Raw genomic sequence first — 24,145 nt, 5'->3', positions numbered from 1 at the left:
TTGTTAATCTATAATTGACTTCATAGAGAATGTAACCTACCTCACATAATTTCACACACAACTCAATGGGATGCCATGATTGTAATATAGAGGAGAAAAACTCAGAAGACACTATGTGTTTCAGCTTATCAGTGCTCAGACATACCAACTGTGGAGGACAGTGAAGTCGTCAGGCTGCTGCCCAACATACTGCACAATGACTATGTCTAGAATTAAGAAGATCCAAAGTCATTCCACACAAGCTGTTCAAGGAAATAGAAGAGCCTAGTTTTCAGTGGACACCAAAACAAAAGCTAGAGTTAAAGAACTAGAACCCTTCCGACTTACTGGTTTCTGATGACAGAAAACAAGCCAACAGCTTTAACTGAAGCTTTAGCAGAAACAGGGACAGTACCTAGACAAATCATAAACCACTGAAGTCAAAAAGGAGAGGAGGGATGTGAATTTATTATTCTTGAGGAAACTGTGAATTGGCTAGGCCTGCCAAATTTTAAAAAATAAATTATTTTATTGTTTTATAATATATATCAAAAGAGTCTAAATCATAACTGAACACATTGGTGAAATATTCCAGGCAAAAGAGTCCTATTCATATTCATTATCAGCCTGCTCCACCAAATGTCTCCCCATATTGCTTTCTAATTCATAGATTATTTTTAATATATCTTTAAATTTTATATAAATTGATTTATGCAGTGTGCAGACGTCCATGTCTGAATTACTCCATACAACATTGTGAGATCATATTACTGCCTGTGCAGGGTTTTGTTCAAGTTCATTGCTATAAAATAGTCATTTATATAAGTATTCCACAGTTTGTTCTTTCCATTCTATTGTTTATAGGCATTTTTGTTTCCGATTTCTTCATCAGTTTCTGCCTCTGCCTCTTGAGTAGCTGGGACTGCTCAAGTAATAGTCCACACTTGACTTTTGATTTTTATGATTTTTTTTCATCGTATATTGATTTTCACCTTCGTAAAGGTCTATATTTGCTGAAATTCATTCAATTTCATTATCTGCCATTATCTCTTCAACTCTTGCATCTACCACACTCTCTGTCTCCATCTTTTATGGAATTCCAAATAAAAATGTATCCAAACTTTTCATTGTTACTCATCGTACTATCATTGTACTTACTCTTACACTATTTTATGTATTTTCTACCCTTTTGCTTCTCCAAGCTTAAGTGTGGATACTTTTGTCGGATCCATTATCCATTTCATTTATTCTTTTTTTAATTGATTTTATTTTTTAAATACATGAGAGGAGAATGCATCACAATTCTTATTACACATTAGAGCACAATTTTTCATAAGTATGTTCACACCAATTCGTGTCTTCATATATGTACTTTGGATAATGATGTACATCACATTCCAACATCATTGCTAGCCTGCCCCCTTCCTTCCCCTCCCACCCCTCTGCCCTATCTAGAGTTCATCTATTTGTCCCATACTCCCTCTCCCTATCCCACTATGAATCAGCCTCCTTATATCAGAGAAAACATTTGGCATTTGATTTTTTGGGATTGGCTAACTTCACTTAGCATTCTCTTCTCCAACTCCATCCATTTACCTGCAAATGCCATGATTTTATTCTTTTTTATTGCTGAGTAATATTCCATTGTGTATATATATATGCCACATTTTAAAAATCCATTTATCTAGTGAAGGGCGTCTAGTTTGGTTCCACAGTTTAGCTATTGTGAATTGTGCTGCTATAAACATTGATGTGGCTGTGTCCCTGTAGATTGCTGTTTTTAAGTCCTTTAAAAGGAATAGCTGGGTCAAATGGAGGTTCCATTCCCAGTTTTCCAAGAAATCTCCATACTGCTTTCCATATTGGCTGCACCAATCTGCAGTCCCACCAGCAATGTATGAGTATGCCTTTTTCCCTATATCCTCGCCAACACTAATGAACAATTGATAAATTTGCCATCAATCTGGATGTAGGTGGGCCCATATTGACACATGAACAGGAAATTAATGAGGAATTTATCTTTCCTTTTAATACAATGGAAATTTTATTGACTTTGTTTTTAGGGTCTGGTTTATTTTCTTTTAGCCTCTTACCTCAGAAGCCATGCATTTACTTCATGGTCACACATTTCCTTGTTTTCTTTTGCTTCCAAATGTTTGCCAGGCGACTAGTCCTGTTGCTGTCTCCAAATCTCAAGCCAAGCATGGTTATTTTAAATTCCACATTTAATGGAATTTGAATTTCCTTGGGGTCTATTTCTACTACTCTTACTGATTTATTTTAGTATGAGCAGTTATTCTATATTGAAAGTCAAACATGTGCATGGAAAAATATCAGTTCAGGGTCTCAATGTTATTATCTTCAAAGATAATTTACTTCTGTCTCTTGCATGCAATAAGGGGAGAAGCAAATTATTTTAGTGCAATTGGGAATTGAGTTGATGCAAAGTTGGATTTCAGAGGCTTTTGAGAGCTCATCTATTTCTTTTTACTGTCATTTCCAGGGTTTATCTCTTTAGAGACCTAACTAGAATTCTAGGGTGTTTTCCAATCTCCCCCTCTTCATAGCCAGCCTAATTTTTCCCCAGTTCTCAAACCATCTGTCTAAAGCTCTGCTCAAATACTCTACTTCAGCTTTTTAATTAGCAAATGTCCAAAGAGAACAACACACCAACTGTTGGACTCACCCCTCGGTGGAGTTTGATCTTGTTTTTGTAAATCTCTGGGATTTAGTCCCTGCATTTTTTTTTCTTCCTTAATATCTCTGATAACTTGAAACATATTTATTTATTATGTCCAGCTTTTCTACCCAGGTTTTCTTGGCTAGGAGATTAGTCTGAAGTAGATCAGTCTATCGATGTAGAAATTGGTTGCCATATCTTCAGCACACTTTATGAGATGTCTCTTGACATCTCATACTAATGCAAATGCTATTTTTAAAAAACACTCTTTCATCCAAATTCAAATTCAATCTGAGAACTTACAAATGTTAAAATTACCTAAAATATTAATGAAAGTGATAAGTTATAAAATCAGTATCAACATCTCTTTACATTCTATTTACCATTGGTATTGCCATAATCATAATTTGAGTAGCAGAATGCTTGGAGTAAACTGAACAACGACTTTGAGATTCTATCTTTATTCCTTTTAAGCTTGGCTCCTCCTAACAACTTTCTATATTACTGGGCTTTCTACATTATCTCTTGGGAAAAAAAATTAGTACTAATAAATATAAGTACTTCCAGTTTTGCAGGACATTTGAATGTTATATGGTACATGAAACAATTCATTATATAACTGGACAATGCATTGCAGGATGTTTAGCCTCTGTGACCAGTTGACCAGAAGCATCACCTTAATAATTTTTAAACAAAAATGCTTTCCCCAACTGGAAGGAATGATTTTTTTTTGTACCAGGGATTGAACCCAGGAGCACTTAACCAATGAGCCACATCCCCAGAGATACAGGGTCTTGTTAAGTTGCTTAGGGCCTCACTAAGTTGTTGAGGCTGGCTTTGAACTCACAGTCTTCCTGCCTCAGCATCCCAAGCTGGTGGGATTAAAGGTGGATGCCATGGTTGAAAGAAAGGATTTTGACTGTTCTAATTATAAAGAGATGATAAATGTTTGAGGCCAAAGATATGCTTACCCTGATTTGCATATTACACTATGTAAACACATGCTGAAACATCACATGGTAATCCATAAATATGCAGAATTATTATGTGCCTATTTAAAACATAAAAAATGTTTTAAATGCAAACCAAAAATAAGTGCTTCCACAATTTTCCAAAATATACTTTAGGCCTCAGTATCACTTTGGGGGGGAATTTTTATTAGATATATAAAATTCAGAATTTTATAGATTATAAATTAATGAAGGGGCTGGGGTTGTGGCTCAGTGGTAGAGAGCTCGCCTACCATGTGTGAGGCTATGGGTTCAATCCTTAGCACCACATAAAAATAAATAAATAAAATAAAGGCATTATCTCCATCTACAATTAAAAATATTTTTTAAAAAAATTAATTAATGAAGATACTGCTAACCCAGAGTGTATGTGGATCCCAAGTCATCTTTAAGGGGCCAAAGGGCAGTATGAACTGGTTACATTATGTCTCCTGTTACCTCCCACACCTGGATAACTCCTAAGGCCAACTTAAAATCCAGTGAAACAAGTTAGTGTTAACATCCAAGACAAGTCAACAACAAACAGACTGATGTTTTTTCTTGGGTTAGGATGGATGGTGTGCTCATAAGCTAGATGGACATTATCTTCAGTAATGACCACCTCTTGTGTGATCAACTACAAAGTACCAGGCAATGCATTGATATGATTCTATTACCTTAATCCTTTCAGTATCCCTACAAAAAGGTAATAGAGATAAGCAAAAGGGGGTTTCAAATTAAAGGACTGCTCAGGATTTTTTTAAAAAAATATTAAGCATTTGTATGATTCCACTGCACTCTAACTGTTCCACTCAGAGCCACCAATCTTTAAAAAAAAGACTCATGCTGGTCTCCATCTTCTCCACCCCACCTCACTTCACAGGATCCCCAACCTCCTTCTCCTCCCACCCCAGGAAGGTAGGAGGAGCAACCTAATTGGAAGGGGCTGAAAATAGGTAAAAGGGCCTAAGAGGGACCTGGCAAGGAACTAGATCTCAGCTCAACGCCCCTGGCACTCCCCTGCCCACCCTCCTACCCCAACCTTGAACTTCCTTCCATCCTTGAAGTTCAGACTTGGGGTACTGAACCCCCTCTCTACCTCTTCAGCAGTGCAATCCTCCTGGCGGTTTCCAAACCCTTTGCCACCCCCCCTTGCCCACTCAGCCCCTCCAGCTGGGCGTCTAACAGACCATCTACCCCTGGCCCAGCTGCTGAACTCACTGCCCTCTGGGTTCTCTGCCCAGAGGTGAGGACTCTCACCTCCTGCTCAGCACTGCCACTTGCTGGCAGCCAGGATCTGCACCTCCTCCCAACCTCCCCAGCTGGGGCCAGGCAAGAGCCTCTGTTCCCTTGACTACACAGTACACAGAGCTACAGGAGCTGTGGGAGATGTGCTCCAGCAGAGCTGGTGAGGAGGCATGCAGAGGAGTCCAGAGCACAGGGAAGGAAAAGGCTGGTGAGGCTGGGAAGGCTGGAGGGGAGAGAAGTGCAGTTGGCCCCTAGGCGGAGTTTGGTCTGTTTTTTTTTGTGAGAACTCCTTGGGGTTCAGGCCTCTGTTCTGTCTGGACTCTCATCTCCTCCAACAGCTTGCAGAGACCCGGTGCCTTCCCTAACCTGGAGTTTGTTCTTTCTTGATTTTCAGGGATGCCGAGTAACTACTCCTTTGGATCATGCCAACCCAGGAGGCTCTTTCCTCACTTCTATCCCCCAAACCGGATGGGGAACAACTTTCTCCCTCTTAGGGGATTTCCTCACACAGGGCCTGGAAGTTACATGACAGATGTGAGTATTCACTTTCCCTTACAAGGATCTGTTTTCTGGATGTGGAAGGGAGACCCAAGTCCCCTGGAAAACAAACGCTAGGCTTTGTGATCTTCTGGGTCAGAGCATGAGAAAGTGCTCAGTGGGCAACCAGCTGTCCCAGCCAATACAGAGAGTAAAGGACCATGTTTCCACCCAAGGCAAGCAAGCCTTGTCTCCATATGGTCCCACTCCATCCCCACCTCAAAGGCTCTGAGACAAGGCCAGTTCCTTCCCACTGGCCCTACCTTCAGGCTGCCAGGTGCAACTGGAACAAGTTCAGACCTATGAGATTCAGAGGATGGAATTTATTAGAATGCACAAAGATGTCATTTATTCTACCTGTCCAACCACATCCCTCTTTTAATCAGCTTTTGCCTTGCTGCTACCAAAAGACCTGATAAGAACAATTTTAAGGAGGAAAAGTTTATTTCAGGGGTCATGGTTCAGAGGTCTCAGTCCATAGATGGCCAGCTTCATTCCTTGGGGCCTGAGGGGAGGCAGAACATCTGGTGCAAGAAAGCAGCTCAGAACATGAGGGTCAGGAAGCAGAGAGAAAGCTCTGCTCATAAGAACATAACATAAATCCCAAAGCACACCCCAGGCACCCACTTCCTCTAGGCACACCCTATCTGCCTAGAGTTATCACAAGTTAATCTCTATGCTGGGGAGGGGAATTTAAGCGCTGATTAATCAGCTCAAGGATGTTGGAACAAAATCATTTCACCTCTCTACTTTCTTGCATTGTCTCATAAATGAGCTTTTGGGGGACATCTCACATCTAAACTATGACACAACCCCTTGCAAAATTACATGTATTATTTATGTGATTATTGTGTGGTATTGACCTTGAAGGAGTCAAGAGAGAAAGAACAATGTCTTACAGAGTAGTTCAGATGAAGGCTGTTCACTGTGGTATTGATGTTTTTCTTTACTCCTTCTCTCTTTTTATTCATATGTTACTACTTGAAGTCCTATGGCTTGGCATACAACTTAACCAAGATTCCAACCAGTACAAAAGGATATACTCTTGGAGCCAGAACAGCTATGAGGTTTAAGCCAGTCAACAAGGTAAAATGCTGGGATTTTATGATGATCCATGTGACTGCATGAAAAGTTTGGGCATTAGCTTTGCAGAAGTGTGTGTATATTGGGAAGAGCAAAAACAGTTCACTGAGAAAAATAGTCCTAACAAAGGATTTTAGTGCTGAGATGCATGAGGTCAAAATACTGGAAAATGTATTTATGTACATCATATTATCCTGTCAGTTAAAAAAACAGGTTCTAACTTTTCTATCCTTTTGTGAGATTGCATTTTAAGTCTAATCTTTAGTAAAGGATCCTAATCTCTTTCTCTCACTCCCTCCCTCCCTCTCCCCCCCACCTCTCTTTCTCTCATGAAGTGGGTAGGGATGGGACCCAGGGACTTACTAGGCAAGTACACCACCACTGAGCTACATCCTTGGATCAAGGATCCAAAACTATGATTGGATGTTTACTTTCATGGAAACTCAAGGGATACTGGCTCTCAAAATTTCTCAGTGGGACCAGGGGCATAGTGACTGCAAAAGTTGTCTTGGTCCTCTGCTCATCCTAGGTTTATACATCCAGCATGACTGACTCACATCTATAGCTTGGTTTTCTATCCACATAAGCCTATTTGTATATCTTGAAATGGCTGAACCATAGCTGATGTATAAATAGGAAAAGGACAGTTGAGGTTTTTTGAACTGCAAGCATTTCTGTGTAGGTATGTCTCCCTTTAACACATTGAATTTTTTTCTTGGTAATAGGAATTGACACTTCACCCAGGCAAGTACCAGAGAGTAGAAAATTGGAAGGAAAAAACAAAGCAAAGTTTTGTTCCATTTAATGCCTTGATGCCTCGATTTCAGAGCTATACAAAAGACAATTTCCCTGGGTATGTCTCCTCTTTTCTCTAGTATAGTTCATCAGTAAGCAATAGGAAAAGAAGTCCATAAATCAGTGATTATAACAAAACCATCCCACTCAATAAGAAACCACCCATCTTTAAAGATTTAATCCTGTTATCTCCCAGGTCTCTGGCCTTGTGTAATTGCAAAATCACAGTTATTCATCCAGTCAGTATTTATCAAGATGCCAAATAGTTTGGGTTTGTTTGTTTATTTTTGTTTGTTTTGTTTTCCCAGTACTGGAGAATGAATCTCTGAGCCACATCTCCAGCCCCATTTACATTTTTATTTTGAGACAGAATCTCACTAAGTCACCTAGGCTGACCCCAGACTCACAGTCCTCCTGCCTCAGCCTCCTGAGTCCCTGATAGGACAGATCTGTGCCATGACACCTGGCTACTTTGTAGTTTGTACTTAGTAGGTTGCAAAGTTCTTGCAGTAAACCCACCTCATGAGGTTCTGAGCTTGGAGTCTAGAGTCCAAATAGATGAGAAGTAAATACACAAGGAAATACCAGTAGTAGTAAAGACGGTGACCATGTAATTTATCTGTCCAACTGTGACACTTCTGAGAGTGAAAGGGAAGCAACCATGAGCTGGGGCTGTTGTGGACAAACCAAAAAGTACAGTGACCGGGAAAGGTGCTATGAGAAACTTTAAACAGGACCATGATGTGAAGGCAGTGGGTGGTTAAGAAAGGATGCTCTGAGCACATCCACTTGATCTGATTTTTGAGTGACAAGATTGAGCCAGCCCTGGGAAGATCTGGAGACAGAGCATTCCAGGCAGAAGAGGTCGGAAGTGCAAAGGCTGTAAATTGGGAAGAACTTGGTGTGAGGGAAAGAAGAAGAAGGCTCCTATGGCTAGAGGGCAGTGAGCAAGAAGGAAGAGAAGAGAGGGAGGGGCAGGTAGAGTAGAGAGGACTTTGGGGGTCAAGGGGCTTATTCTTAATGTGTTCGGAAACGACTGGGAATGTATGAAATTGCACAGCAAAGGGTCAGGGTCTTTCTTTTACTGATGAGAAGTCCAAAGATCATACAGTGAAAGTAACTTTTTCAAGTTTGTGTTAAGAAAGTTGAAGTGTTGAATCTTGACCCCCATGTCCACTACAGTAGAATTAACACCCGAAGATAATTTTTTTTAAATTTTGTATTTGTTCTTTTCAGTTATACATAACTGTAGAATATATTTTGACATATCATAGATACATGGAGCATAACTTCCCATTCTTGTGGTTGTACATGATATGGAGTTACAAAAGTTCATTCTTCCTGATGGCTGAGACATATTACATATGTATATATACCAGATTTTCTTTATCCATTCATGTGGTGAAGGGCATCTAGGTTGGCTCCATAGCTTAGCTATTGTGAAGTGAGCTGCTATAAACATTGATGTGGCCATGTCACTATAATATGCTGATTTTAAGTCTTCGAGGTATATGCCATGATTGGGTAACTGGGTCAAATAGTGGTTCCATTACAAGTTTTCTGAGAAATCTCCATACTGCTTTCCAACATTCAGTGCCACCAGCAATGTATGAGTGTACCTTTCCCCCGACATCCTCGCCAATATTTATTATTACTTGTATTCTTGATAATTGCCATTCTGACTAGAGCGAGAAGAAATCTCAGTGTAGTTTTCAAAAGACACAAGTTTGAGGAACAAAGGCAATTCTAAATAATCCATGGCCAAGAAATTTAATTGGTTCCGCTTTGATGTCCCTAGATTGCAGATTGATTGTTTCAGCATTTTTAACCACCAACTTCAAATCAAAGAACTAATTTACCATTATCAAGGATCTCTTCTATCAACACCTCTTTAGAGATCTTCTGGTGCCCAGCTCAGAACACTGAATTATACAAATATTTTTTAAAAGCAGTCTTTACCTTAGCTAATAAGAAATTCATTAACAAGCAAAAGAACCCCACGCTTGCCCAGCATTAAAAACTTAATCATTCTATTGCCTTGTCCCAAGAGGTTAAACCTACTTCAGCGATGGCCATGCTACCTACTAGTGGAGTTTGTCCTATGCCACTGACTCATTAGACATGATGTTTGTATTTTTTTTATTTCTAGGCCTGGTACATACAATCCAGAGAAAAAGCCATTCCCAAAAATTACTTGGCCAATGAAATTTGGATCTCCAGATTGGGCTCAGGTTCCAAGTCTACAGAAAAGAACTCTAAAAGCTGAGGTAATAAGATTGGATTTCTGTAGATCACTCTATCCAATATGTTCATATATATCAAGGGTTAATAACCAGAAGCTTGTAAATGAAGTTCATGGTCCCTGAAATTATATGCACAATTTTGTGTGCATAGAAATATGAGGATCCTTTTGAGAGAGTTACATAGTTTCAATACATTTTTAACAGTGTATAGGACTGACTTAAAGTCATGTTTTCTTATTTGTTCATCAAGTCATCTTTTGGAGTAGGTTAAATATCCCTTTAAGACAATGGATGATACTGGAACCCAGGAAGATTGATTCATACAGGTTCTACAACTGGAATCCAGACCTTTGACTCCTAATGCAGTGCTCTTTCTTACATAAAGTTGAGTGTTAAATGATTGGAGGGTTATAGAGCACTCTGGTTAAGAGCACAGACTCTGGGGATAATACTGCCTGAGTTCAAATACCAGCTCCTGTGTAGACTTGCTATGTGATCTTAGGCAAGTCCTTGAACTTTTCTAAGCATCTGTTTTCTTACCTTTAAAATGAAATAATAACAGAGTTGATCTGATATGGTTGTAAAGATTAATAATGGAGAGAATGTATAAAAGCATTTAACATAGTAAAGATAACATATGCTTCCGTCCATGCTAGCTATCATACTTCTTGAAGTACCCTTCTTTCCTAGTGGAATTTAGGATTAATTCCGCAAATATTTATATTTGCGGAATTCATATAATTGTGCTAAGGCATATAGGTAACATTAATAATTAATATAACATATTAATACAATTGTGCTAAGACATATAGGTAACATTCAAGAATTAGACATATAATCTGTGTCTTCAAGAAGCCAAGCAACTTTTTTTTTTATCATAGTGAGATGATAAATGTAGATGTGCACAAATGTTGAGAAAATGACTAAGGCTGGATTACTAGAAACTGGGGTTTACCTGGGCCACACAGCTAGAATGTATGCTTCAATTTTGCATGCAAGGTCCTGTGTTCAATCCCCAGTGCCACACACACACAGGAAGGCAGAGGATTCTCATTAGAACATTGTCTTTCATTGCAGCTGTCCACAGACAAAGAATTTAGAAAGCATCGGAACCGAGTTGCTTACTTAAGCCTGTTTTACGATTGAGCAGTGATCACTTCCTTCACATGCTTCTCCTGATCACAGACTCTTCAGAATAGAGGACAGAGCTGCTCTTGGTCTGCATCACCACGGCCCTCATGTCTTTCAGCCCTGGGCCCAGAACGTGTTAAGGGCCTCACAACTGAGATTTCTGAGCATAAAAACTGGTTCCAAGTGTTCTGTCTCCTGCTGCTGGTTTATGATCTGGGGGTTCCTGGTGGGTGTTCAGGTGGATGGTCTCATTTGAGTGAAATACTCTGGGGCCCTTGCCCTTTATTCACAACTCCCAGGGACCAGCCTTATATGTTCTACAACTAGCTCTGGTAATATGTAGCTGTTGGCCTACATGTATCAAGAGCTTGGATGGGATGTGGGCTTGCTAGACATGGAGGATGCTTAAAAGTGGGTTAAAACATTCCTGATTTAGGAGCTCTTCCAAGCTTTAGTGTGGAGTAGGAAGGCCCTGAGTAGGTTGCCTTTCCCAGAGGAACATAAAACACAGAGAACCAAAAATTCCCCCCTCCGACTACATCATCTATTTAATCTGTTAGTCAACATATATATTGAAGTCATTAACTCCATGTCAGTCAGTGGTAGGCACTGGAACATATTGGGATTCAACTTACACTGATATACTAGTTCCTTGAGGCTGGCCAGAAGTCTGAGTCCTCCCCAGGTTGACTGCCCTTCAGTCTGAATGACATCTGGAGCCTAATAGCTAGCCCAAGGATATAAAGATCACAAAGCAGCAGCCATGTATAAAGTACTTACCCAGATACTCTGGTCTGGTAGGTAAGCTTCTTAATTTTCTACATTAACTCTCAAAATGTAATTTATTCACGATTGGCATTAAGTGTGGTCTACTTTATCTTTTTTTTTCCCCAGTAGGAGGTGCTGGGAATTGAACCCATGGACACTTTACCAGTGAGCTACATCCCCCACCCTTTTTGTTTTTATTTTGAGACAAGTTCTCACAAAGTTGCTGAGGTTGGCCTTGAATTTGCAATCTTTCTGCTTCAGCCCTCCCAAGTCACTGGGATTACAGATGTGTGCCACCATACACCCAGATTTCTAGCTTATTTTTTAATGGGTAAGTCCTTTTGTACCCACTTAGACCTCTTAGTAATTATCCCCCAAACTCTGAAAGGGTCTGGATTTCAAAGAGTGAGAAGCTGATAGTGGCCACCGAAAAGTTCCAGCCCACTACAACCCTGAGAGCCACCCCAGAGCAACAGCAAGGGTTAGCTGGAGAAAAGGATAGACAAAAACCTCCTGGGTGAATGACCTTGGAGAAGACTAAGTCCAGAAGAGCCAAGGTCTTCTGAAATCATAATGGTGAGGGTCAGAAAAGTCTCTATAGGAAACCAAATTGGAATGTTAAGGTACCTGAGGCTTAGAACTTACCCAGTACTTAGACATCTTTCAATCTGATGGTTGAATGGTTTCTGTTAACCTGTGGAGAAGAGTTGATGACTTGAGAGTCAGGATGAACTCTTACCACCCCTCCCACATACTGCCCTCCCTTTTCTCCTGTGCATCCATATATTTACATGCAGGTGGATTCAGAGACAATAATTTAGCACTTGTCATTGTTTCTGATCCAAGATCTTTTGCCCCTTCTTAGGAACTGATTGACAGCAGGATGGAACATCTTTCCCACTGCTTGGTCCATATTCTCAAAGCTTTTCCCAGGGAAGGAAACTCTCTTTCCTAAAATAGTAATCTGGGGCTGGGGGTGTAGTTCAGTGGCGGAGCACTTGCCTAGCATGGCAAGGCCCTGGGTTCATTCCCCAGCGCCCCCCACACACATACAAAGAAAGAAAGAAAGTAGGAAACACATCCTGTTAAATAATAAAATAGTAATCTGACTTGATCAAAAATAAATTGTAATAGAACCTCAATTAATATTCAGGGTCTCCTAAAGTTCTAAACTGTTAACAATGGCACAAATACTTAAGAAAAAAATATCATGAGACCTGGAAGTGTAGCTCAGTAGGAGAGTGCTTACCTAGCATGTGCAAGTGTGGGGATCTCCAGGACCCCAAAAGGAAATAAATAAATAAATAAATAAAACCAGTACCAAAGACAAAATGTAGTGGGCCATATGTATTTTATATTTGTATTTGTTCAAGAGGCTTACAAGATTTTGGGGAGGTTCATTTAGTAAAATCATAGTGCTTAGTGAAGTAGGGGTTCCAATATAACAGAGAGATTGATATAACATAGAGACTGCATGAAATCCTGGAGGATGTAGCTTGATGTGCAGCACAAGAAAATCTGTGACAAAGTGGAATTTAATGGCCAATTGCAGCAGGATTATAACCATGCACATGTACTAGGAGAGATTCATACTCAGCAAAATTTGGAAATTGATTTAAATCACATTAAAGTCTTCCAGTGTGTTTCATGTACTCTGTGACATTTTAACCAGCATATTATTAAATAATAAATTACATTTAATCATATTTTTGTGGCTTGAGGAAAAAGTAAGTAATAATGAGGTTAGTCTGCCCTTCCTCTGTGCATATTTAAAAGCTCAAAACCACAGATCTTAGGAAAATAGGTCCCTGCGGAATGCAGGCATCAGAGCCAGAACTGTAATTTATTCAGTCTTCGTACCTCATAGTGTAATCCTTAGCATTGTCCTGGCCAAGCCACTCAGTGCCTTCGTCAGCTTGGGGGACGTTTGGTCTTCCATCCAGGCATCTGTGGTTCCACTCAGAATGTGTGGCTCTGTAGGTGTGGGGTGAAGAAGGAAAAGAGCACGTCACCGACCAATGTCACACTGGAAGAGAAAGAACTGAAATGGGAGGAAAACTAGGAAGAAATGGGAAGGAGATGGAGAAGAGGACATCATGGAAACAACATTAATCTCACATGTTCTTTAGAGAAAATCTCGTCTCATAAAGTGAAGAGACAAATTTATGAGACAAGACAAATTTACAAATTGATGCCAGGCTACAGACGAGTGCCATTCCGGCTAACCTGTACCCAGAGGTTATTTGAGGAAAACAGCGCACTCAGATGCACTCAGGTGGTTCTTCCCTCTGGGCCTTTGGCAAACACTGCTTGCCAGTCAGCCTGCTTTCAGCATAGGATTCAAGTGAGCACAATCAATTCAAGTTGGAAGGGAGATCAGATTATTTGAAATTCTTCTCTAGCTATTTATGAGAGCCGAATAGAATTTAGTATTACTTTGGGATTATGGAAAAGATGGTGTTTTAAAACCTGAAAGGGAAATGCAGATCATTTTTTTATTTCCTAAGTAAATATTCTATAGCCATGAAGCTGCTTATGCTGCCAGCAATGAGAAACCAGGGTTTAGGGACTCCAGAGAAGAGTAGCGCAGTGACTTAGAACATGAAAGAATCTCCCCTAGGGACATAGCTCAGTTGGTACAGTACCTGCCTCACATGTACAAGGACCTGGGTTTGATCCCCAGCACCAAAAAAAAAGAATTTCCCCTGATGCATTTTAAGCCACATTAGTTAATTTATGGTAAGCCTAGGAGTTGTCTCACATGTGAAAGTGCCAGATAACTCTGCTTCAGAGACTGGGGCACCAGCTGAGGGGTTAGAAGCACTTAGGTGGGAGGCTCTCCATGGGTGGGGAATCCCATAACCAACCTTTCTGCAGGGACCCCCTTGTCTTTCCAATGGTCCATGGAACATTCCTGGGGAAGGTAACACACCTTGGTTCATCAACAGTGTCTGTTGCATTTGATGACCAAAGTGTAGCAATTGTCCCCCCAAAGAAAGCCTTAATCCATTAGCAAGACTCTCCCCAAATCCTACCGTCTCCCCTCTGCATAAGACTAAAGGTTTCCTTTCTTACATGATTGAACTAATGCTTGTCACCTTGATCTGTGAATCCTATGTGTGGTCATTCACCTATCAGCATAGGATTCAAGTAAACACTATTCAGGTTGGAAGGGAGATCCAATTATTTGAAATCCTAGACTATTGAAATCCTCTCTAGCTATTTATAAGAGTATAACAAAACTTATTATTTATAGCTTTGGGGCTATGTGCAGAGGACTGTTGTGTCCTGTGGATGAGTCCCAGCTACCAAGGTAGTTATAGGTGACATGCTAGTGAAGTTGAGGAGTCCAGAACCAGAGCCAACACAATCACCAGGTCATTTCCTCATGGATAACTAAGGAGTAAGATATGGTAATGGTGGGAAACCCATGATAACAAGTAGAGCCATGTGGTCCTGCTTCCTGGAGCAAAAGACCAACTGTGGGTTGTTAGAGCATGGGGGTCTCAGAAACAGGGATCTGTAGGACCACAAGAATCAGGTGAGTAGTTCTACTGTTTTGTCAATAATAGTTTCCATGATCATACAGCTTTTTTTCAAAAGAAATTGCTAATGAGGTTGCCATTATAAGGATTTTCTATGGTCTTGAGTCTCATTCCTCCACACAGTGACCATCTCACCATAGTGACAATTTAAAGGGACCATAACCTTATGCCAAGGCCACCAAGTTCCCAAACTTCTTTGTCATTGAAGGTTAACTTCCCTAATGTTATATTCACTTAACTATTTGGATGCTCTCCACCACATAGTCTAGGAATCTCTGCTCTAGGACTTGGAGATTCCAAGAGACCCACTACACTCCCCAGGGTCTGCAGTTTCATGAGCTGTAGTGCTCCCTCTGCCAGCAGATGTTCTGATAAGCATCCTGGGTGTCCTAGTTTTTTAGCTGCTTCATCAAACCCCTCCAGCATTTCCTGGAAAGAGGGTAGATTCAAGTGATTGTCTTTATTGTCTGTTGCCTGTAGTAAGCAACTCTTGGGCTACTTTCTGCTCACAGCAATCATCCCTTTGTATAAAAAATATGCCTCGGTATACAAGTATTACAAGTTTTGGTAAAGCATAACTTGCAACAAAGAGATACTGAGAGTCGAGTCAGAATTAATGGTAATCCCCAAAGAAGGGGAGACCAGGAACTTTGGGCAGAATTCCTTTTCCTGCTAAGCTTTTGTGTGTAGCAGGACTAAGGTCTTTCCTGCCTCAGGGCCTTTGCTGATACAATTTCCACTTCCTCAGAACACCCTTCTCCTTGCTCTCTGTGTGGTTGGTTCCTTTTCATTCATATCACAACTTAAATATCACTTCCCCTGAGAAGACTTCCCTGACCATCTTATTTGCTTCCATCCTAGCTCTTATCACAACTTGAAAATACTTGAGACTTTTTTGGGGTTTGTTTTGGTCTGTATCCTTGATATACTGTAAGGTCCATAAGAGTGGAGATCATGTTTGTCAAGTTCACTGCTCTGCCTACAGACAGTGTGTGCACAGTGCTTAGACTGGATCATGGTAGTTACTCAGGACTTTCGAAGGATTGATTGACATAATGAATGGTTTCTTCTTTCCAACCCAAGGATATCTTCCTTGGGTTATGGTTTAGATGTGAGGTGTTCCCCCAAAGCTCGTGTGTGAGACAATGCAAGAAGGTTTAGTTCCACCATGCGATCAGCGCACTGGTTTCATTAAAGAGGTTCTTGGCATAAAAGTTAGCTAGTGAGATCGAAATAAAACACACAGACTCAGTTACCTTTTTCTATGACCAGGTCTGAGATGGCTCTCCCTCTGAACTCACACCTCGAACCACCCGATAGGGCAGCAGGGATTACTCAGGGCTAGCAGGAGAGAGAGAGAGAGAGAGCATGCCAGGGAGTAGCCTTTTATTGGGGAACAAGAAATTCAGGGGAGAATTCCATCCAATGAAGGTTGAGGGGGGCAGCACTCCAAGGTCAGGGTCAGTGATTGGCCCCAGGGTCAGTGGTCAAGTTACACCCCCACATGGACAGGCTCTTGCACCAGGAGAGGGTCGGGAAAGCTCCGACATAGTTTAGCCAGAGTGCCTCAGACCCAAACCGGGAGTTGCCCAGTCACATGTGAGAATGGCTCCCCACATATTCCCCCTTTTCTTTTCTTAAAAAAGAGGCAGTGGTTCACTCTTGGGAGTTTCTGTATTCATGTTCCGAAGACTCGCCATCCTATAATTACAACACAAAAGAGAATTAACAGCAAAGAGAATAATCCAATAATGTACCAGGCCGAGTGTTTAAGAATATTTCCAGGGTTGAATCCATTCAACTCCTTCAATATTTGGTTAACCAAAGAAGAAGGATCCGAAAAATCAGCTCTATTATTTTGAATGTCTTGGATATGGTGATGAAGTTCTAGAATATCCAAGCTATTATTACTATTTTGCCAAATACCTAACAAATGATTTTTAACCTTCTCCCAATCCCAGAGAGAAGCGTTGTACTTGGCAGCTGTAACACACACATATTTATAATTTGCATGGCATTTAAGCCCTCTTTAAACTTTAAGGCTGAAAGTTCATTATCTATGTCTAAAACAGTCGCCTCTAAGGCATTTAATTTAGGCTCAATCCTTTCATCAATATTTACTTGATTACGCAGAGCCTTGGAAGTATTTTGAGCTAAATTATTAAGAAATTTTGCATGCTGAATATTATGAGACAATGTCAGAGATGCAGAGACAGTGGAGGCAATAAAAGAGACTAGCGCCAAAACACCAACAATTATAATTCCAATATCACATTTAGGTCTTGCTAGCTGGGCATGAATTTGCTGCAAGACTTGTAAACCAGTATCAGCATACCATGGCTCTGAAATATTAGCAGGTAATAAAACAAAAGAGGGCTGATGAAGTATCAGCACTCCTTTTCCTCCATTATACCTAGTAATACAATTGGTTAGGTTACATTTGTTACAAGTAACAATATATCTGTCATCTATCCATTTAACTTTTACATTTCCAATAATTAAAACATAAGGAGACTGGACACAGGATCGTAAGCCATAGCAAGATCCCTCCTTACAGTTCTTGCCAACAAATTTTGGTAAAGGCTTCTCTGTAAAATGTAAGAATTCTGAGGCAGCAATTAAGCGCCAAATATCCTTTTGAATACCACCTTCACTATAAGTCAAAATATTACTAACAAATCCTGCAGGCGTCATAGCAGAATTTTTTCGTAATTGTCTCTTATCAATTTTTGGAGACCAGTCTAAAATATACCCACTATCTTTAGACACCTTATGTTGTACCTTATGTTTAGACACCTTATTTACACAATCCATCCATCTAGGAAAGGTGCCAATCTCAATTGTAGAACTATTTGGACAGTGGGGTATCCGTGGAGGTTTTGCAGAAATGACTGGCTTGTTATGGGAAAGTCCCATCTTAATTACTGATCTAGTATAAGGTTTTAAGTCTCCATAAATAGAATTATTTGTCAGTCTAGGTCTACCAATCACTGTCTTTTCCTCTAATGATACTTTCAGATAGCCAGCATGTTTATCGTGGGACCAACACAAAGGTAATTGGGCACTGTAGCCAGAATAATTAAATCTAGTCACATGATTGGGAGTAATATGAGTATCTGTAAATCCTCCCATCATGAATGAGTCATTAGTAAATACTAGAATAGATTCTCCAGTCCACACAGCTGGGTGTACCAGGGGTGGATCTGGGAAATATGTCCAATAAGTGTCTATTTGATCCCCCTTTACCTGACAGCCCAGCAGGGCAATTACTGTTGCTACCATCATCACTGGGGTCCTGTTCTTTCCTAGGAGTCGAAGTATTCGGGAAGCCTGTGTTGTTAGCTTCTTCACGTCTTCCCATGAAATCAGATTTTCGGCTGGGTCAATCTGGTCTTTCTTCATCTTTTTCCAATATCTCTTCCTTTTGGATAGGGGCTCCTCCGGGTCTATCTTCAGTCACTTGAATCTGGGTTCTATCTCTTCCATGTCTGATCGCGCGTTCAGGCACCCAAATAGGACGAAAAGCACTTTCTGGAAAGATACAAGCATGACCTCTGCCCCACATAAGCACTGGGTCTGGGCCTTTCCATTGACTGGTCTGTAAATCTTTTCACAAAACTCTGCCTAAAGGGCCTGTTACTGAGGGAGACATTTGCCTCTCAGCAGCAGTGTGACCTTCTGTGTCACAGTTTAAAAAATTTAAAATGAACAAAGCATGATTGGGGCTATTTTGGGGAGTCATAATCCTATTCCCCCCTTTAACTTTTGTAATTGAAGCTTAATAGATAAATGAGCTCGTTCCACAATGGTTTGACCTTGGGGGTTATAAGGAATTCCTGTTTTATGATTAATTTGAAACTCTTGGCAAAATTGTTGAAAAGAAGAGCTTATGTAAGCTGGAGCATTATCTGTTTTAATCTGCATAGGGCACCCTAACACAGAAAAAGCTGCTAGGCAATGAGAAATTACATGTTGAGTATTTTCCTTAGTACGTGCTGTGGCAAAAATAAATCTGGAATAAGTGTCCACTATGACATGCACATAACATTGTTTACCAAATTGAGGAATATGAGTTACATCCATTTGCCATATTTGATTTGGTTTTAATCCACGGGGATTTACCCCTGATGGTGGAGATGGAGTGTGAATAACACACTTAGGGCATTGGCTTACAATTTGACGAGCTTGTTTTCTGGTAATATTAAATTTTTTACGTAAGCTAGAAGCATTTTGATGATGCAAGGAATGGGAAACTTGTTGACAGTTATATGAAGACATCTGTTGACAAATTTACTAATTTATCAATTTTGTCATTACCTGAAACTAAAGGTCCTGGAAGATTAGTATGAGCTCATATGTGTCCTATGAAACATGGGTATTTTCGCATTAGCACTGCCTTCGGTAAATTATGAAATAATTTAAATAACTCTTGTGATGAAGTATACCCAATAACTGAAGTTTCAATATTTTTGGTAACTCCGACTGCATATAAGCTGTCAGAATAAATATTAATAGGCTCATTTGAAAAGTAATTTAAGGCACAAATCAGAGCTTGAAGCTCTGTTCTTTGGGCAGAAGTATAACAAGTTTGCATTACCTCTGTGTGAACACAACTATAAAAACCTGCTTTACCTGAGCTTGAAAAATCAGTGAACACTGATAAAGCTTCATCTATAGGATGTGCACGTACAATCTTTGGAAAAATAAGTGATGTTAATGATGCAAATTGGATAATCTTATCATGAGGGTAATGGCTATCTATCTGTCCAGGAAAATCAGCAAAAGCTATCTGCCATAAGCTAGAAGTTTGAAAAAGCCAATTAGTCTGTTGAACAGAAAATGGAATAATTATGATATCAGGCTCAGATCCAATTAATTGTAAAATCCTAGTTCTGCCTTTAATTACTAATTGAGCTATGGAATCATGAAAAGGAATTAATGTTTTTTGAGGGGAGTAGGATAAATAAATCCACTCAATAACTCCTAATCTTTGCCATATGGCTCCTGTTGGGGTATGCTCAGTTGGAAATATTAATAAATACACTATTTCTTTAGGATCAACTCTAGTAAGCTGTGCATTTTTAATTGTATGTTCAACTCTCTTTAAAGCTGTTTTAGCTTTTAAGGTTAGCTGACGTGGAGAGGTTGGAGAAGGATTTCCTTGTAATATCTGAAATAAAGGACTTATCTCAGAAGTAGTTAGTTTTAAGGATGGCCCCAGCCAATTAATATCTCTTAAAAGCCTTGAAAATTATTAGGGGTTTGTATGGAAACTGTTTGTTCCGCTCCGGTAAAATTAAAGATGGCGGCCCCCATGGTTGGCGCGATGACGTCACATTGCACGACCATCACCTACTTCCTCATTCTTGGCCTGGGGGGAGGGCCGACAAGAAGTTTGTGTTCCAGCCAGGTGGAAATGAAGACAAGAAAGCGGGCTCATCCACGCCATCTTGATCTGCCACGTGGGGTAGAGTCCTGTAATATCTATTATCATCAGTAGATGGAGCCCTGAACTTAAAATTGCGCTTGCGACATTCGCTCGCAAAATGGTTATTTTTCCCGCAAACATAGCATCTCCCGCGGGGCTTTCGTACTAATTCTTGCGGCTTTAACATTTCTTTCAGTGCCGCAGCTATGGCTACTGTCTGCAAATGGGTAGAGTCTATCTCAGAACATAAGCGGATAAACTCAGAAACTGTCCCCTTTTTACGGTGCGGCCTAAGAACGTCCTGACAATACTTATTCGCATTTTCAAATGCCAATTGTTTAACAATAAACTCACACACACCCGGGTCCCCAATCAACCTGTTTTCGGTCTGGTACAATCGGGCTACAAAATCTGAGTACGGCTCACTCACACCTTGCCTGATTTTGGTAAGAACTAAATTGGATTGGTTTTTTGAGACTATCTGCTTCCAGGCATGTTTCGCACAATCAGTTATTTGATCGTATATTACAAATTCATAATTTAACTGTCTTTCTAAATCAGCAAATTCACCTGTTCCTAAAAACATTTCTACTGGAGTTTGTAAATTCTGTCTTCTATTTCTTTCTGCCTGTTCAGTACAAAAATCAGTCCAATAAGAACGCCAAAGTAAGAAATCTCCTCCACTCAAACAAGATCTAGCTAACGAAATCCAATCACTAGGCGGGAGGGGCTGCGAGCAAATATTATCTATCAGGCTCTGTACAAAAGGCGTATTCGGACCATACATCTCGCATGCACTTTTTTTGTTCCTTAATGGTTTTAAATGGGATTACAGCATGAACTCTAACTCTCTGATCTTGCTCATTAACTTGCTCAAAAACTGGAAAAAGTTGAAAACCGCTAATATCTTCCCGGCTTCCTGTGCTTTCTTAATACCTCGCTGGAACGGGGTAAGAAAAGTCATTGTTAATTCAGAGTACCTGTTAAATTTTGTCCTTTTAGCAGGTAATGGCCGTATTCGAATAGCCTGTGCAGGCGGTGTTAAACGCAGCCTGTTAAAATTTCTCTGTAAGTCCTGAATATCAACGTCTGATTCTTCTCCCTCGGACTGTGAGTCATGGATAGAATCTGCGCTGTCACCATTTTGAAATTGGGCTTCTAAGCCACGCAGTGGAGAAGAACTCTGTGCCTCTCTAAGAATCTCTTCCAGATTTTCCTCTTCTATCTCTTCCGGAGGACCTTCTAGGACTGTGGAGGTTTCTTCTCTATGACCTTCCTCTCTATAATTTCCCTGAGGGCTAGCCTGATCATGCAAGTTTAAAGTCACATTGCTAACTTTTGGTTTAGCCCCTAGAGCCTTTGTTTTTAAATGGCTCAAGGGAAAGGAAATTAACTTAGCCTCAGGCGGATTTTCCATTTGAATAGACCTAATAGCTCTCTGAATGCCTTTTAATAGATCTTCAGGGGGCCATGAACTCTGGCCCATATATTCAAAAAGACAAATTTCCAGAGCATCCAAGTTTTTTGAATACTATCTATGCCTCCAGGTAATTCATTAGAAAGACAAACTTTTTGTAACTTTCTTCCTAGTTTCTCCCAAGTAAGTAAATTTAGGGACTCTTATTCACAAAACCAAGGGCAAAATTCGCCTACAATCTTTAAGAATTGTATTAACTGAGTTTTCTTTATCTGTTTTCCTTTCTGATTAATTATAGTGTCTAAAATAGTCAGATACATTTCCTTATCCGTAGAAGTTAATTTCCCAGTTTAATTAATTTAACGTCTCTTTCCTTCAATATTTCCAGGTACTTTTGTGACCCAAAATTGTCACCAATTCCTTTATCTTTATCTTTGTAGCATACTCCCACTCAATCTAGCTAATCTAGAATGCCCCCCTCGTGGGTGCCAAATTCCACCATGCGACCAGCGCACTGGTTTCATTAAAGAGGTTCTTGGCATAAAAGTTAGCTAGTGAGATCGAAATAAAACACACAGTCTCAGTTACCTTTTTCTATGACCAGGTCCGAGACGGCTCTCCCTCTGAACTCATACCTCGAACCACCCAGTAGGGCGGCAGGGATTACTCAGGGCTAGCAGGAGAGGGAGAGAGAGAGCAAGCCAGGGAGTAGCCTTTTATTGGGGAACACGAAATTCAGGGGAGAATTCCATCCAATGAAGGTTGAGGGGGGCAGCACTCCAAGGTCAGGGTCAGTGGTCAAGTCACACCCCACACGGATAGGCTCTCTTGCACCAGGAGAGGGTCGGGAAACCTCCGACACTGTTTAGCCAGAGTGCCTCAGACCCAAACCAGGAGTTGCCCAGTCACGTGTGAGAATGGCTCCCCACAGTTTAGAGGTGAAATGATTGGGTTATGAGAACTTTAATCAAGTCAGTGATTAATCTCCTGATTAGGGATTAACCAGGTGGTAACTGTAGGCAGGTAGAGTGTGGCTGGAGGAGCTGGGTTCCTAGGTGCATGGCTTTTGGGTTTATATTTGTCCTTGTTGAGTAGAGGTGAGCGCTCTCTCTCTCTCTCTCTCTCTCTCTCTCTCTCTCTCTCTCTCTCTCTCCTCTCTCCTTCCTGGTGCCATTGTTATAGTTAAAGCAATGTCCTGGGGTTTCATAACTGACTTCCAGACCACTCACGTATAATCGAATCAAGCCTTTATGGAAGAACACCTGTGGCGACTAACAGAACATAAAGCTGTTCTCCTGATCATCCCTGAACAATTGCAAGGGTGCGCCTCATAATCCTGAAAACCACAAAAGGGACGTTTGGGGGTCCAGCCAAGGCAAGCAAGCCAAGTTACAGAAGCGGGAGAGTGCAGTCAGGCAGCGGGAACTTTAACTAATCACAGTTATCCCAGTCACCCCAATACAGAAACATAGCCCCGTTACCCTAGTTATAGAAACAGTGCTCCATTAGGTAGTTCCATGTTCTTAAGAGTTTCTATAGCAAAAGGAAAAGAACAACTTGCCCCAGCTGTGACCCTTCTATTTGGCATGGTTGTTTTACAGAATGGAGTTACTAAACAATATAGAGTCACTTTGGCTTGACTATCACAGTTGAAACAGAGAAGCTTCTGGGGTCCCAGCCTCTAGGATGGGATCCAGTGTCCTCTATGGCCCAACACTAGTAATGACTCTAAGCTATAGCTGTGAGCACCTGTGGTACAGGCAGTAGAGATGGAAAAGATTCAAGAAAGCTTTGCAAACAAGTGGGAGAGTGAGGAGTGGAGAGAAGGGAGGAGAAAGGAGAAGGGAGAGGGAGCACCCGAGATGTTGCTGATGTCCCAGTGTTCATCTACCTCATCGGCTCTCAGGACAAAACCTTCTAGTCCTTCTCATGGGTTAACCATCCAGGAGGCTTCAGATTTATGAGGTGGCCAGCCTTAGACCTGGGTAACACATTGGTTTGCCTTCCCAGCTTAGGGCAGGAAGGAGGCAAGATTGTTATTAACAGCCTTTGGCCACTTGTCTTGCTAAGGGCTTCCTAGTTTCTACCCTTATCTGGAGAGTTTTCACAGCTTCTAAGAATGCTGGACTGCAGTGAGCTAGGGTAAAGAGGAAGTTAATAATGGGCTCCAATCTCCTGGGTCACCTTTTTTTCAGGGCATCTCTAACTTCATGAACCAAATTAGTCTGCAGCTGCATTCTAAGCTCAAACCCTCACCGGAACCTGACTTGGTTATGGGCATTTAAAGGCCCCTTCTAATTTC

At 40.7% G+C, this 24,145-nt stretch overlaps 1 protein-coding gene and 1 long non-coding RNA gene across 7 annotated transcripts in view; one reads left to right on the top strand and one right to left on the bottom strand.

Annotated features, from left to right (window-relative positions):
• LOC124108723 (protein pitchfork-like) overlaps positions 1-10,871 on the top strand; it is a 34,506-nt gene extending 23,635 nt beyond the window's left edge. The window contains exons 1-6 of one of the 4 annotated variants that reach the window (XM_046467267.2): positions 4,926-5,056; positions 5,291-5,430; positions 6,421-6,519; positions 7,242-7,369; positions 9,461-9,578; positions 10,632-10,871. In XM_046467267.2, coding sequence (XP_046323223.1) covers positions 5,038-5,056; positions 5,291-5,430; positions 6,421-6,519; positions 7,242-7,369; positions 9,461-9,578; positions 10,632-10,700 — 573 coding nt within the window. In that variant the 5' untranslated portion in view covers positions 4,926-5,037 and the 3' untranslated portion in view covers positions 10,701-10,871. Of the gene's footprint in view, positions 1-4,925; positions 5,105-5,290; positions 5,431-6,420; positions 6,520-7,241; positions 7,370-9,460; positions 9,579-10,631 lie in introns of those variants that run through there. The other 3 variants (XM_046467265.1, XM_046467266.2, XM_058586308.1) reach the window with 3 other exon arrangements.
• Positions 10,872-16,367: 5,496 nt separating this feature from the next.
• On the bottom strand, positions 16,368-22,543 carry LOC124108658 (uncharacterized). 3 transcript variants are annotated; one of them, XR_009228845.1, is made up of 3 exons: positions 22,432-22,543; positions 18,245-18,529; positions 16,368-16,699 (listed from the first exon to the last, which is right to left on the bottom strand). It is a non-coding gene; the product is annotated as an uncharacterized LOC124108658 (long non-coding RNA). The 3 variants fall into 3 exon arrangements; XR_009228847.1 differs by lacking the exon at positions 22,432-22,543 and adding an exon at positions 21,407-22,421; XR_009228846.1 differs by lacking the exon at positions 22,432-22,543 and having other exon boundaries at positions 18,245-20,396.
• Positions 22,544-24,145: the final 1,602 nt, after the last annotated feature.

This window comes from Marmota monax, unplaced genomic scaffold, assembly GCF_021218885.2.
Source record: "Marmota monax isolate L192 unplaced genomic scaffold, Marmota_monax_Labrador192_F-V1.1 WCK01_AAM20220418_F8-fsc00181, whole genome shotgun sequence".
In the NCBI taxonomy this organism is placed as follows: Eukaryota; Metazoa; Chordata; class Mammalia; order Rodentia; family Sciuridae; genus Marmota; species Marmota monax.
The sequence above is the reverse complement of the archived record's forward strand: the minus strand, read 5'-3'. Positions and strand labels throughout refer to the sequence as shown.